The following is a 15,081-nucleotide window of genomic DNA, read 5'->3' as shown; positions in this document are numbered from 1 at the left end:
CACCCTCACCCCCTCACCTTCCCCTCCCACCCTCTCACCATGGATGTCCCGGAGCCCAATGAGTCGCCTTTCACGGCTGTTTCGGCCCACACCTCCAAACTGACCAGAGTAAGTGCTTTCTCCGTGAGGGGCCCCGGCCGCCGCAGTTCCTCCCATTCCTTGCACCGGCGCATCGGTTTGTCCCACCAGCCTGTTTCATGCTGACACATTGGTTCTAGCACTATCAAGCCTACCTCGATGCCTCGACTCCCTACACCACATATCGCTGGGTCGGCTCCGGCGTTCTGCTCTTCATCTTCTTCCTGCGCATCGTCTTCGCGCAAGGATGGTACATCGGTACGTGTCGTCTCCTCCAGTCCAATCTTCAATTGCAAGCAATCTCCACCCCAAAAAGCAACCCGGATATTCAAGAAATAACGGAAATGCAACGGACGATGCGGCGAAATAATCCAAACAAATAAACAGAACAACAAGCGCTAACAAATTCCCAAATAGTGGCCTACACCCTCGGAATCTACCTCCTCAACCTCTTCCTCGCCTTCCTCACCCCCAAATTCGACCCCTCCCTGACCCAGGATGAAGGCCTGGAAGACGGCGACGCCGGTTCCCCAAGTCTCCCCACCAAGCGTGACGAAGAGTTCCGTCCCTTCATTCGACGTCTGCCGGAGTTCAAGTTCTGGCATTCCGCCACCCGCGCCATCGCCATCGGCTTCGTGTGCAGCTGGTTCTCCATGTTCGATATCCCCGTCTTCTGGCCCGTCCTGGTGATCTACTGGATCATTCTGTTCGTGTTGACTATGCGCCGCCAGATTCAGCATATGATCAAGTATCGCTATGTGCCTTTCTCCTTCGGCAAGACACGCTACGGCCGCTCATGAATATGAACATCCCACCTCCTTTAAATCCGCCATCTCTCCCCCTTTCATCAACCCTACAATGTCACTTTTTTATTTATGCTTGCCCCTCCCCTCTTTGTCCTACTATACAAGAGAGTGGGTAAGGAGGCGTGAGAGTTGCGAATGTCAATGTCAATGTGTGTATGTGTCTCGCACCAGCCATGGATAGATATGATTTCAGCGAAAAACAAAGCCAGAGATGGAGGCGTCGTCTGAGGAGCAAATTGACAGCCTGTGATTGGAGATTTTTTCCCTACCCCGGATTACCCTCCATATAAGGGATATCTTGCTTCCATCTCTGGCTGTAATTGTCCTGTTGTTTTAGAGGGCGCTTTTTTTCTTGTCTTCTTCTTTTGTCCCTGTTTTCTTAAGCTTTTCCTATTCTTAACATTGGCTTCGAACTGTGAAATATGATTAGATTTGGAGCTAGGTTTATACTAGCTTTCAATATCTTGTTACGACCAACTTCTATAAGTGCTGAAGATCTCTCACTTAGATTGCGTATGTAATGCAGTGGGGGAACTCTCTCGATACTGGATCATAGAACATTGGCCTTAATCCCAAGGCCTTTGCGGCCTTGCTGTATTCAAGTTGACATGGAACTACTTAGGTATCGTGAACTCCCATGACATCACGCCACCTGATCTCAGCTTCCAAACACCTTTCTTACTTCGCACCTATCCTAGCCATGGTTTCCTCTTCGTCAAGGTCAATGACCAACATAGCTGATACGTATCATACTTTCCTGCTCGAACCTGTGAAGCAAGGCCAGTGACACCAGAGCCAGAACCTCTCGACTGGAACCCATTCTAATAAATAATAGTACTTCCACTGGCAAGACTCCAAGTTTATTTTGAAATTCTAGTACTGTCGATATAAGCAGGTGATATTTTCAACATACTATCCAATTTGTCGTCTCAACACCGCACAAGCCCAGTATATACACCAAACACCCCATTAATCATAGCATATGTGTCATAAAAATATTGAAGCCGCACGCGACCGTCAAAGAAACCTTCTAGGTAGGCAAGGGGAGTCATGAAAAAGAAAAGGTATCTTAAGGATATAGGAGAAAGGAAAGGGAAGGGGCGGGTGGTGTTCAAAGTTGCAAGTCCTCCACGCTAGTCGATCTCTTCGCCTTCGCCACGACGGCACTATCGGGGAGGGACAGTGACGACATTGTTCTTCCAGCACCGGGGCGGATGATGTCTTCGTTTTTGGTACAGATCCAGGTGGAAGCGTACATGTTAACGCTGATTTGATGAGTTAGTTCGAGTTTTGGAAATCGAGGAGTTGAGAAACAGAACTTACCGGTCGATGCAAGTGCCAGGGAAACGAGCTCCCACACGACGAGCTGTGAATCCGTTGTCTTCGAAGTGTTTGATGTACCAAGGGTCGATGCTAGCGGAGCGGAGTAGGATCCGGCCTCCCTTCTTCAGGGCGTGGTTGAGACGGCGGGCTTGAGCGGCGGCTGCGTCTTCGGCGGGATCGAACCAGTCCATTGAATCCATGACCTGAATCAGATTAGTATATGCGGGGTTTAATTCAAGGTAGATATTTTTTGAACTTACCACGGCAATAGTCAATGTGCCGGGTGTGATGCGGTTGATAACCTCGTTGATCTCATCGGTGTGAATACGGAGCCCATCAAATGCACCGGGCGTAGAGAGCTTGACATGCGCTTGGGGTGACAGGTATGTAGGGTGGCATCTGGAAAAAATTAGTACCAATTTCTCATATTTCTTCGAGGTGGATGTTCAAGAGATTGACTGACCGTCGCGAGAATTTACCCTGCACACACAGGTAGTAGAAGTAGTTGTCGTTGCTGATCATAGTGTCCTTGACCACTGGGTCGAGGGTATTCACCACGTATTCCCAAATGGACTGGCCACTGATGTCCTTTCCTTGCTTCATGTCCGAAGTCAATCCATTGCGACGGAAGAAATCATCGACGATCATGTTGCGCTGGTTGCGAGGCACACCGGCTGCCTTCCAGGCAAACCATTCGGTACTCACGATAGCCCAGTTCAACGGCTTGCTGAGAAGAACACGACGGATACGCGGCCAAATAGCACGCTGCTCTTCTAAGCTCTGAGCCTCGCACATCTTAGTAACCTCACCCTGGAGCCCAAAGATATTGAACAGCCATCGTGCCATACGAATAGCATGACGGGAGCCACCAGTCTCGTAGAGACCGTATCCAGAAGTGGAAGTAAAGACATGGGTGTGTTCCAACCAGTACTGGAAAGCCTGACTTGAGAGGTGAGGGCTCAGTTTCGAAATGAGCAGCTCGCGGAACTGTGGGTGCTTGCCCTCGCCGAAGATTTTCCACATATCACGATGACCCAGTGTGCTGTAACTGGCCACCTTCAGCTCAAGCAGATGGTTCTGGTTCGGATTTAGATCAACGGCGTGGACACGACGAGGGTTCTTCTGAAGGTAGTCCAAGATATTGTCTCCGGCACTAGTGATGGCCAAGATCACATCGTCTGAGCCGATGTTTAGCAGTCGGTGATCCACGCGGGGATCTTCCCAAGTGAAAGCGTAGATATACTCATTTTGGAACTGCGTGTGTTTGGGGAGCATGTCATTGTAGTGGATCCGGTAGTGGTGATTCTGGTAGAAAGAGCATGGGAGAGGGAGGTTGGCGCTGAGGTTGATCACAGCAGATTCATAAGCCTTGGATCGAACCTCGCTTGTGCTCTTCTGAACGGCTTTATCCATCTCAGTTTCGTGATTGGCAGGGTGTAGATAGGGAGATTCGGTGAACGAAGCATCCAACTTCTCGATGGTGGCTTGACTGGATCGAGTAGAGGCGAACTCTTTAGGGCAGCCGACAAAAATATAGTAGGGAATTCCACCTAGGAGGTAGTTGCGCTCACTGGCCGAGATCACGGTTCCAAACTTGTACTCGAGATAATCACGGCGAGCAGCCTCCAGGTTGACTCGGTCAAAGTCAAACCACGCACGCCAGAAGACTCGACCAAGCCAGTTGACGTGTCGGTTGAATGCTCCACCAATATAATTGCGGGAAGATACGTCGACGATACTTTGCACTATCCGAGGGTGAGCAGCTATTTTAAAATACCTCTGGTCGCTACTTACCATAGAAGTCACAGACACCGAGCAAGCCCGTTGGCTTCAAGCGCGAGGTTAGGGAGTCGACGACACTGTAGTAGTCTACAAGATGATATTAGTATGAGTATCTCAATTTAATCCCCCAAGCAGTGAATTCTCACCTGGAATCATAGAAAGACTATAGCTCATGGTAATCATGTCGGCTCGATCCGTTGCAGCCTCTGTGGACCGGGGGTCGACCTGCCTCTCTGGAAGACGGAAGGATCGCGCATCCTGGCACAGAACAGTGACGTTCTTCCATCCCAGGCGCTGGAAACGCTGGCGGGCAACCTCACAGAGAGATGGCGAAAGGTCGACGAGGTACACGTGGTCGAAGAATCTCTCTACTGGGACGAAGGCGGACATGGCTTCAATGTTGTAACTGTGGATAAATAGTTAGTATTTGCCCATGCTTGACTAAACTCATCGGACTAATTTCATAGTATTTAACTCACCCAGTACCACCGCCAATCTGTAGACTCTGTCAGCTTTACTCTAAGGAATATGCTAATTTCAAAATACTTACATCCACCCACACAGCCTTTCCGGACTTGATTTCCTTACTTTCAACTTTATGCTTCAGTTGCGCCGCAATGAGACCCAGCATATCCTCGCGGCCACAGAGAAGACGACGTCGAGTAGCATCGTAGACGCTGGCCTAAAATAGAACATACAAAACGGGTTATTTTTTGCATGGGACTTGTTGTATACTCTTTGGCACGCACCTGAGTTTTGTAAAAGCTCTCAAGCGCATCTTGTTGATCCCCAGCCTGGCTATCATGAGGTTTCAGGAAACTGGCCCAAATAAACTTGAGGTAAGTGAAGACGCCATGGTTGAGGTCAATCTTGACTTGTTGGAAGGAGACAAAGAGAACCAGCGCGACCAAGGCGAAGACTAGGAAGGCCGCCCCGGCAATGTAGACGTGTAGCCAGTCCATTGAGGGACTTGTCAGAAAATCGGCAAACATTTTTCAAAAGAGGAGAATGGAGGGGGGAGGGGGAGGAGGGGAAGGCACGAGGGGATTGATATTTCATATACCACCGCCATAGCCAGAGCCAGAGCACATGCTCATACTTCCAGAGAGTACAGTACTACTGCATGGCACTTTTGATAGGACATTTGCATAGAGCCCACCGGTGGCACTCCATTGCGGGTGGAGGGGACCAGCAGCTTGCATCAGATCCTATCAGGGCAACACATGGGTGGGGGAGGTTGCGATAGTAGGAGGCGTGACAATGGTCGAAGCTTGTACCTGGAACTTGTATCCGAGGGCAAATTACTATGGGGGACGAAGTACCCAAGACTTGGGACCAGATAGTTTCATTTTATCTCCACCTCCACTCTACAGTAGATCACGAAAACAGTTTTAATGGAGCATCTCCGAGTACGGAGTACATCCAAAGTGCGCATGGAGTAACGGAGTAACGACCAACTTTAAGGGCATTTGGCTTCGGGCCTGCATTAGTGGCGATGTGGGCCACTCACAGGCATCGGGGCCGCCCGTGGGGGGTTAACTGTTCGCTGATTGGCACCCCCGATGGTCGCCCCAGCGGGCCTATCAGCGAGACGATCGACCGCACATTGGAGCTCCCCCGGGTTTGAATGGGATCGAGGATTATTTGAGTCTCCAACTGATCGACCCGATGCGGTTGAGCCACCCAGATACGAGTAGTAAGTATACTCGCCATCCGCTGTATCCTACACTCCATAAAAATCACGATATTGGATGATCAAATGATATTCGTAACGATAGCCTATGGTTGGCTCCGAATTAGTTGGCGACAATATGCACATTCCTAAATCTCCCTCCACCATCTCGCCCAATCAGTCCTGCCATGCCTTGTTCGAACTCGTTGTCCGTGCTGGAATTAAGGCTAGTGGCAATACTGATATTGTAGGAGGTGCTGGCCTCCACTTCTTCGTCTTCATCTTCATCATGTGCAGGGGGCATTCCCACCGTAACCGTCAAAACCAGGTCAGGGTGATAAGTCAGGGTCAGGCGATACCATTTGTTCGATTCCACTGACCAGGGTGTTGGATGGGAACCCAGAATTCTCGAGACAGTGCCTTCCTGCGTGATTATCATCCTGCCCAAGGGGGTCCCGGTGCTGACTGTGAAAGTAAACCCTTGCAATAAATTGGATCGAGGGGCGGTCGATGCGGCCACATGTGTCATCAATCCAACCCTCCCAGAGGGAGTCGTAATCATCACATCGCTAGTTATTGTGTACTGTGTCCATCCAGTTGACCCAGTCACGGCGATGGCATTTTGATCACCGACGGGTGCAAACACATACTCGCTGCCGGAAATAGACCAGTGCCCTCCGAAGTTAATCCAACCAGACTGGCCGTCGACTGCAAAACCAGACTGGTAGGGTAGGACACCGATGAAGGCCTCCCCAGTTCGCTCGGAGCATTTGGTCGTGCTCCATTCGCTCGCAGGAGCAGTCAATCGTACCTTGCCATTGGAACGTACGAGCAAATTGGGGCTGTAGTTGGAGTTGCAAGTCGGATATCCCGCGCGGACATTCCAAGGGGCTGGTGACCATATCCATTGCCCCCGGCCATGCTGGCTGTTGGTGAAGACGACACGATGGGTTTGTGAGACCTGGGACTCGTTACCGATCGGGTATACCGATTGACTGGAAAGTATCAACTGTTTTGCTGTAGGTTCCTAAACTATGAAAGGACTTGATGCCGGGAAAAGGCCGTCGGTTGTGGAAATAGCGTTTCCCATATCGGATGAATACCAGTTCGATCCGTCGCTGGAGAACTTCACGTAGATCTGACAATCTGCGGTGACACAGTATTCATAGGCCAAAACGTACTCGCCATTGTCCATCCTCGCCACCGTGGCCATGCCCGGTCGATCATGAATATTGGAACTAGCCACAGCGAACTCGATCTTACCCCATGACTCGCCCCCATCGTCAGATATGACCGTCACTAACGCCTGGCTCCAGTAAGAACGTTCATCGGAGAAAACTGCGACAAGCCTATTCCCACTATCCAGATAAAGGAACGGTTCCCAGATCCCGAGGGTGAATGAACCACTGCGTTGCCATTCTTGCCCCGTACTCCACGTTTGCCCATGGTCGAGAGACCGCCATAGGTGAAAGGAAACGTAGCTTAAATCGGAAGTAACAAGGACGCCAACCAGAATCACAGTGCCTTCGGGATATTGACCAAGTCGTCGTGGAAACTCGAAGAGAAAGGGCTGCCAGAACCGCGTGCAGGGATGTCCTGGACCGGATTGCGGATCGATGATCGTTGTCAATGTTGTCCAAGTATTCCCTCCGTCGTCACTTTCACGAATAATGAAGCTGCCAGGGAGGCCGTTTGGCTCATCACTGTTCTTGCCTTTTGTGTACCAGTGCTCCCATGTCGCAAGTAGTTTGCCATTTTGATCACCAGCGTGCTGGAGTTCAATCATCCGGGCGTAGACGTTGGCTTCGTTGATCCAAGGCGGATTCCACAGAAATGACCCACCAGAGTCGGCAGACACGGACACGAAGGAAGTAAATGCGATGAGGACTTGCGCCACGAGAAGCCATAGCTGAGCTATCCTAGAAATGTCTGCCAGAGTCAGCTTTTATTGACCAAACCCCAGTATTCGCCACAGGAGGAATCCTATATCTTACTTGCAGATACTGTTGAGTTCATTTGCGGGTGCAGGTAATGTCACGATGATCGACGGAGCGTCAATTTGCCCGGTGGCTGCCGTACAAACGGGGAGGAGGAGGGAGGGGGGGTTGCTCACTTGAAGGTTACAAAACAGGAAGGAGCCCCATTGTGAAGCACCAGTCTGAAAAATGCATAGTTGCTCAATACAACTTGAAGCACATTCAAGTTCATGAATTGATTGAGGGTGAGCTAGACTAAGAATATATGCAGGTCAACTCTCCTTAAGGAATCTTCAATACCACTCTGCCTTCAATTTCCGATTTCTCGAGTCGTTCCAAAACATCATGAATCTCATCCAAATCAAAGACTTGGATATGTGCCTTCACATCTCCTGCCATAGCCATAACCAAAAGCTCCTCCATCTCGCTTGAAGTGCCAGCCGAGTTCCCCACAATAGTCAGACCTAAGACGGAGATCAGTAGGTGAACATGAAAATACCAAGGCTCACTTACCTTTGATAATCATGTCCAGTGGAGTAGCCGGCAGATTAAATGGAACACTCGGAATGCCAACACATACTAGTGTTCCGAGTGGGCGCAGCATTTGCAAGCTTTGCTCATATGCTCGTGGGCCGTTTGCCGTACAGATTACACCATGAGCACCTAGTCCTGAGGTAAGATTCTTAACTTCGTGAACAATGTCAACTTCACTAAAGTCAAGGAAGTACTTGGCTCCTATCGATAGACATAATTCTCTCTTCTTTGCTCCCCTGGGAAATGTTAGCAGCTGGGTTCAAACCGGGCTTGATGGGGGATCTTTTCAGATGGAACATACTTGTCAATAGCGAGAACATTCAGACCTTTCTTTGCGGCTATTTGTACACCCCTTGTAATTTCAAGTCAGCAAAATACTATGGTTTGTTTGGTGAACAGCGTAAACCTAAACGCACATATGTCCGAGACCACCTCCAGCACCAAGAATAGCGATCCAATCCCCTGGGCGAGGCTTTGTTTTCATGATTGAAGAATACATGGCAATTCCAGCTATCGAATGTTAGCTGATCATCATAGCACAAGTAGATAATGATTAAACGCACCACATAGAAGTGGCGCTGCTAGCTCGGGGGAAATCTCAGAGGGTATTTTTGTGACATGCAGTGCCGGGCTGACGATATACTCTATAGATTCCACTTAGTCTTCACGTTAAAAATAAGATAATAGCTGGGGACTCGCACGCTGAAATGTCCCTGGAACATTCTTCAATGATAGTTATTAGCATGGGCTTATTTTTGATCCTGATATTCCACTTGAGACATACGGCACCGGCATTTTTCTGACTCGGGCATGCGGTATGATTAATCGCGCATATCTCACAGTTAAGACACGAACTGTAAAGCCACCTGAAAAGGAAATTTGGTTAATACTCCATTCAAACATGACGCTCTTATCTTAAAATCTGCCAAGAAATGGAGGCGCGGACCTGATACCGACTCTCTGACCGACCCACTGGCCTTCATCAACTCGGGGCCCGACTGAGATATAGCAAAGAATCATATTAGTTCAAGTTATACCAAAAGCCTCTTTCGAATATGTCCTTTCTAACCTGCAACTACAGTTCCGACACCTTCGTGGCCAGCCACATCTGTCAACATTGGCGTATCACCCCGAATACTGTGGATGTCTGTATGGCACACGCCGGAAAATTCAAGTTTCACTAGCAGATCTCCATCGCCTGGGGGAGGGACTGGATGGGTGTTGATTATATTAACCCCAGACTTTGCAGATGCCCCGGTCGGTGGAATGACGGCTGCGATCTGGGTAGAAGGAATCGCCATCTTGGAGTGTTCGTTTATACTAGTTGCACAAGTAGATACGGTTACCTGATAGAACTGAGAAGATTGAATATAATCAAGGTCGAAAAGGAAAGGGAGGAGTAGGAGACGGGGAAGCTATCTGGGAACCCGATAGGCCCAAGTTGATTACAGTTCTGAGATGGAAGGTGATGTCGGGTGCTGCTGTATGCCAGCCAGGTCACAGATGCGGGGTCGTTGCATCTCCTTATCTTGCGCCCTGACGAGGCAGTGGCAGCACGGACGCCAGATTCATAGGTGGATAGTCCTGTAGAATTATGAAATCCTCCGATATGTCAAATAGAGAAATGCTTTGATGCGACTAGTAGTATACTTTTGCATTGGGGGATCGCAAGCTTGTAGAAATAGATTATTCCTAGCCCAAGTGAGGTCAGTTTACATACTAGTTAGTATCCCGGATTTCCTCGCCGCTGACTAATTGGGATGAACCCACCTACTACCTAGTGTAGTGGGGATTACTGCCCTCAACATCGGTATCTCAGAGTCATGTGATTAGAGCCTTAGCAACAAGGCTGCTGTTTAGTTCAAGGAGGATAAATAGTTTCGTTCTAGATTATCAATTCAACATGGATGTTCCCCCTTCTGTTATGAAAAATGTTCTACTGAGGCTGCTGAGGTAGCGGTATCGGTATACTGCTCATAAAAGGTTCTGTTATTCGTTCTGTTGTTCGTTCTGTTGATTCTCTATAGTGTCACGCTTGCCTATCGTCTCCTTGCACTCTGCGAGTGTGGTGGTGTTGTCTCTTTGCGATCGACCCGTCTGCCAACGCAGACAGCCTACGAGCATTCCCATCTTACACTAGGTAGTATCGTAAGGTTTCTTTGCTGCTGTACGTACTGTATATCCAGTCGGGAAAATCACTAATGATTCCTCGAACTAGTTAGAACATCCGGCTATGCACAGGTGTTTATCTAGTGTACTTGGAAGCATATTATTCACGAGTTTCTACCAGTAAGGGCCCCTTGCTAGACATTGCTAGCTCTGAATGGGAAGGATAAGAAATTGGAGTTATGATAGATAAAAGCTTGAGCTACATTGCTATTAGACAGACTCTGCAAGCCGGTAAACAAGGCAGAAAGCGATCCACGGCTTTATTTAATCACAAGTTCTCCTCGTCGTCGTCCTCTAGGGTTCTCGAGGCCGCCTCGGCTAGCTCAGGTGAAATTCCATCAGGCCAGACAGGGCGAGGAGGGGATGCATCCCGGGAGGGAACATAGCCAAAATTTGCATCCTAAGGAAAAGGTCAGTATCATGATATGTTATGGCGAAAGAGCAATCAGTGAGGAGTGGAAGATTCAAAACACATACCACATCGGTCTCACCCGTCAGTTGCTCCAAAATCCACCCGATAGGCTTCATAATATCCTTGTTAAAGAGCATCCTATTAGGCTTTACATTAATATCTCGAGATATGTTGTAAAAGAACGGCGTGTTGCCCAGTTCATCAGACCAAGAGATTTCTGCCGGGTCTATTGCCCGCTTATCACTCTTTTCATATGCCTTGTAGGAACAGATGACTACTGGAAGCAATGTTTGTTTCTGGGAAGAGATAATCTCTTCTAGCGAATCGGATATTAGTTGACTGAAAGATTCCGATGAAAAGATATTTGAGAGAACATACTATACCAAGATACTGTATTTTCGATGCTCGCCCGGTCTGCGAGATCAACCATGATAATGGCGGCGTCGCAATCTTCCATCCATTTGGCCCTATCCTGAGCTGTACTATTCGACCCAGAGATATCCCAGATCATGGTTTGAGCAAGCCCGATATTCTATGACTGACGTATTAGCATATCAGAATTTATTGATTGTTGGGGATCATCGAATAAGAGGCAAATAAAACTCACAGTCAGACAATCGAGTCTCTCGGAATTGTAGCCATTCGTGGGGGTATATTCAGGCTCATAAAAGCCCTCTAACTGTTGTGACAGCCAGCTTGACTGCAAAATCTATCGTCAGCCATCTTTCTACAACTCAGAACATGTGATCTTACCTTGCCAACCCGTGCATCGCCGACAAGTACTATTTTGAGCTGTTTCCCGAGGAGAATCATGAAGGAAAGTGTAAGAGTTAGCTTTAAAGGTTCTGAGAACAAAGGCAACGCGGGGCGAAACCTAGGATAAATGAGATTCAAAGAAGAGAAAGAGGGAAAGTGAGCGAAACTCGAACAGAGGAGCGACTGTGGATGCCTCGAATTATTCCCGTCACGGTGGGGCAAGCAAGTGGGGGCGGGACCAGGCCCATGAATGGGGGCGAGTAAGCAAACTATTCCCCTTTTTTCCAGGGGCTTTTTCTATCTTTTTTGATGGATACCCCTTCCCAAGAAATTTCGAGTCTATTCTTCTTATTAATTCAATGCACAGCGAGTACAAGACCATCGGAAGAAGGCTTCATTACTTGGTTCCAATTTCTATCTCACCCCTATACATCCATTGGATACTAACGCTCGTCCAGCCTCATGTTTTAAGGAAGTAATTTACAAAAATTAAGTCACATTAAATGAGCATTTAGTTTCCTCCGGTGACAGATATCCCTGGGGAGAAAACAGAGAATCAAACTCTAGAAATTATTGAAGAACCAAAATCCAACACTTGAGACTTGTACCCAAGTTTTTGTATTCACTTTTAGTTTTTCTTCTCCTTCAGGCCGTAGGGACCATTGACTTCAGTCGCGGGTGGTTGTTGATCCTTGGGAAGCTTCTTCAGTAGGTTCTCATCGCTGTAGTAGGTGTTCATATACATTGCTAAGTGAATCAACGTTAGTCATTGTCCTGTGTTGTCTATTCGAAAGAAAAAAGCCCACCTTGTGCGATCAATGCGAATGTATCACAGTTGTGCCAGCTCGCATCCGTGCCTGCGAGCTTCTCGCATTCATCATAACCGTATTGTTCAGTTTTCTTGGTTTTTTGGTCAATGATAAGCGGGACTGAAACGAGTCATGGTTAGTTCAGCATAGACATTTATTGGACTCTCAAAACTCTTACATTGCTGCATGTCGCCCAGATGAATCATCTCATGAATTAATACTGAGCTGATTTTGTCCGCAAAAGCTGCGATAGGGACGTCGGTGGTGCTGTCCAACAGATTGCTATAGCTGAAGTAGTTTCCTGCAACCGTATGGCTGGTCTCGGTATTGAGCATGTCCTTGTAATTGCAGAGGAGAATTCCTTTATGCGTTGCTCCCGTCTGGTAAAGGCCAAGGCCGATGACCTTTTCGCATGGCCTTTGAGGCGAAGTTTTATCGGCAGTCCAAGCAATGTCCGCGTACTCTGAGTCTTCGTCCTTCCATTGTCCGGCCTGCCTAACGAACGACGAGTCGCCACAATAGATTTTCGCATTGTCGGACTGGTCTGAAGAGGTTTTAAGGACTTCTTTCGCCTTGCTAGTGGCCGCTAAAAATTGTCAGTTGGTTAGCTAGAGATACGTGAAGTGAGCCTGAAGAAGACTCACAGTGGACTTTGCCCCAAGTATCTGCAGATTCATCCCCGAGGAATTTCACAAGCAGGCTGTTACTGGCTTTCCGTCGTTCAATATCACCACCATCACCACACCATTGCTCTACCTCTGCCAAAATTTGGTCGTCAACCGCTGACTGAAGACTGCAATCGGCTTCGCATTGTTCTGCAACCTCAGCTGCATTTGCAAGTGCCAGCTTCGCTTCTCTCACGGACTTTTTCACACGCATTGCGAGATTTCCTTTGGCATCGCCGCAAGACTTGTCGAGAATGAAAGCGTGACTGCACGCGCTCGTCAAAAGAACAAGGCCCAGCTTCGAAATCTTCATTTTCGCGATGTAAGCTTGGGAGGGAATACAAAGCCCTCGGGGATTAGTAAAATGCTTTAGCTGCTCTACTGACTTGGCCAAGAAGAGCCGATTCTTTTATATTTGTGAATTGGACTAATCGTAGAGCAATATTTTACCTAGTAGTAGGTTTCACCTTGGCCAGATGAACTGCCATTGGCAGACTGATCCCATGGGGGCCAACTGCATAAATGCTACCTTGCAGTGAAAGATCGACAGGGCATCTTACTATTAGGCCTCCAATCCCCAAGAGCTTGGTCCCAGGAACAATACCCGCACCAGCTATGTACATATACTCCGTACCAATCATATGCTACATAGTTATGGAGTCTGCGGAAAAGGCTCTGCGCGGATGAGATCAACAGGGACTACCGCTCAGCCTCGCCTCCTGCAATTTATCGGCCCAGCTTCCTTTTCGTTCTAATCCCACCTCTGTCGGAATCGTTTAAATTAAACAGTTTAAGCTTACGGGCCATCTCTCGGATGGCTAAGGCTGGAAGCCTTCAATGAATCCTTCGCCCCCAAATGGGCTGTGAGTCTGAAACTCTAGGTTGCCACTCTTCTAGGCCGCTTTCCAAGCGTAGAATGTTGAACATGATTTAGGGACAGAGCCATTCGTATTCCGTATGTTATAATCCTCCGACAGTCACTCATCGGAGAATTTGGGATCCTATGATCTCCGTCGTAATTTACCGTTCCGGTGCTATGGGTACGCTGTGCGTGACCATTGGGCTACTCCGTACGGACTACAGAGAGAGTTGATATGTATTCTATCTCATGGTATGTATGTATGTCAGATGTAAGCTCTTCTCCCCTAGGCGATGCAAGATCTATTGTGCGTCAATTCTTCATCTGGCCTGAAGAAACCCCTGAGAATTGGCCCCTTCGGGACGCCTGAGAGTGGAGAGTTGGGGGCCAGGGGGCCTGATTGGGGCCATGACAGGGGTATGCAGTAGATGTACAGTTTGATTCTGCGCAGCTACTTTCCCATTCTAGTTTTCACTATGAAAAGCGAGGCCTTTCAATCTTGGCATAACTTGGCAGTCATCACTTGGCACTTGGCGAAGAGATATGTGTTGCCGAAATGATCTTTCGTACTCTGTAGATGTAGTAATTCCAATTTGCGTCACTCTTTTCCGGTAGTATACATCGGACTTCACGATTTGGCCCCAACTAGGAGGCTTTGTATAAATGATTTGAACCTGGTCCCCCAGGATCCCCAATTAATGAAGCCTCATCATTGACTCAATTCTCCTGAACATGGCTACTATCAAGGGCACTCTCTTGTTATTGCTTCCTTTTTTATATGGAGCTAACGCAGATTGGACCACGACCGTCAATACCACTCTGATTGTCCCCAACACCGTTACTCCTGTCATTGATTTTGTTACACCTCCGCCACTAAGCTCAACGCCTCTCTCATCAACTCGGACTTCATCACTACCCCCCTTTGACCATGCAAAGAGTCATAAGCTGAAGCTTACTTCCGTTGTCACTGTGCCTGACGGCCAAATTCCCACTGTTCACTTTAGTTCTATCGCCTCGAACACCAACACTGGAGCTGATCCTGACCCGGCCGTCACTTCATCGACTAGCTCAGACTCAACTGGATTTTATACAGCTGGCTCCCCTACAGCCGGACATACAAGCTCCAAGCCCCTCATTCCACACGGAACTACAAAATCGGACTCCCCAACTAGGCCCACAAGCACGAAGCCAGATGACCTATACTCGACTACCTCAGGTTCCAGTCATGGTGGATCCTCTG

The 15,081-nt window shown here is 48.3% G+C and overlaps 5 protein-coding genes across 5 annotated transcripts; 1 reads left to right on the top strand and 4 right to left on the bottom strand.

The window, feature by feature from the left end:
- Positions 1-39: 39 nt before the first annotated feature.
- Positions 40-878, top strand: N7509_002013 (Rer1 family protein; the record flags this gene model as incomplete). The annotated part of the gene is made up of 3 exons (XM_056626650.1): positions 40-108; positions 219-336; positions 496-878. 3 exons carry the CDS (start codon positions 40-42, stop codon positions 876-878), a joined length of 570 nt encoding a protein of 189 aa, XP_056492445.1.
- A 1,117-nt stretch (positions 879-1,995) lies between these two features.
- On the bottom strand, positions 1,996-4,951 carry N7509_002012 (class I SAM-dependent methyltransferase; the record flags this gene model as incomplete). The annotated part of the gene is made up of 9 exons (XM_056626649.1): positions 1,996-2,149; positions 2,208-2,410; positions 2,468-2,606; positions 2,671-3,952; positions 4,002-4,076; positions 4,136-4,395; positions 4,469-4,485; positions 4,540-4,671; positions 4,739-4,951. The coding sequence occupies 9 exons, from the start codon at positions 4,949-4,951 to the stop codon at positions 1,996-1,998; spliced, it is 2,475 nt and encodes an 824-aa protein (XP_056492444.1).
- An 834-nt stretch (positions 4,952-5,785) lies between these two features.
- Positions 5,786-7,447, bottom strand: N7509_002011 (sialidase family protein; the record flags this gene model as incomplete). The annotated part of the gene is made up of 2 exons (XM_056626648.1): positions 5,786-6,656; positions 6,765-7,447. 2 exons carry the CDS (start codon positions 7,445-7,447, stop codon positions 5,786-5,788), a joined length of 1,554 nt encoding a protein of 517 aa, XP_056492443.1.
- Positions 7,448-10,608: 3,161 nt separating this feature from the next.
- Positions 10,609-11,565, bottom strand: N7509_002010 (uncharacterized protein; the record flags this gene model as incomplete). Its single annotated transcript, XM_056626647.1, has 5 exons — positions 10,609-10,740; positions 10,818-11,068; positions 11,131-11,284; positions 11,360-11,452; positions 11,506-11,565. The coding sequence occupies 5 exons, from the start codon at positions 11,563-11,565 to the stop codon at positions 10,609-10,611; spliced, it is 690 nt and encodes a 229-aa protein (XP_056492442.1).
- An 856-nt stretch (positions 11,566-12,421) lies between these two features.
- Positions 12,422-13,295, bottom strand: N7509_002009 (uncharacterized protein; the record flags this gene model as incomplete). The annotated part of the gene is made up of 2 exons (XM_056626646.1): positions 12,422-12,903; positions 12,962-13,295. 2 exons carry the CDS (start codon positions 13,293-13,295, stop codon positions 12,422-12,424), a joined length of 816 nt encoding a protein of 271 aa, XP_056492441.1.
- Between the last annotated feature and the right edge of the window lie 1,786 nt (positions 13,296-15,081).

This window comes from Penicillium cosmopolitanum (genome assembly GCF_028827165.1).
Source record: "Penicillium cosmopolitanum strain IBT 29677 chromosome Unknown utg000004l:1.0-4361866.0:1.0-4365735.0, whole genome shotgun sequence".
Taxonomy (NCBI): domain Eukaryota; kingdom Fungi; phylum Ascomycota; class Eurotiomycetes; order Eurotiales; family Aspergillaceae; genus Penicillium; species Penicillium cosmopolitanum.
The sequence above is the reverse complement of the archived record's forward strand: the minus strand, read 5'-3'. Positions and strand labels throughout refer to the sequence as shown.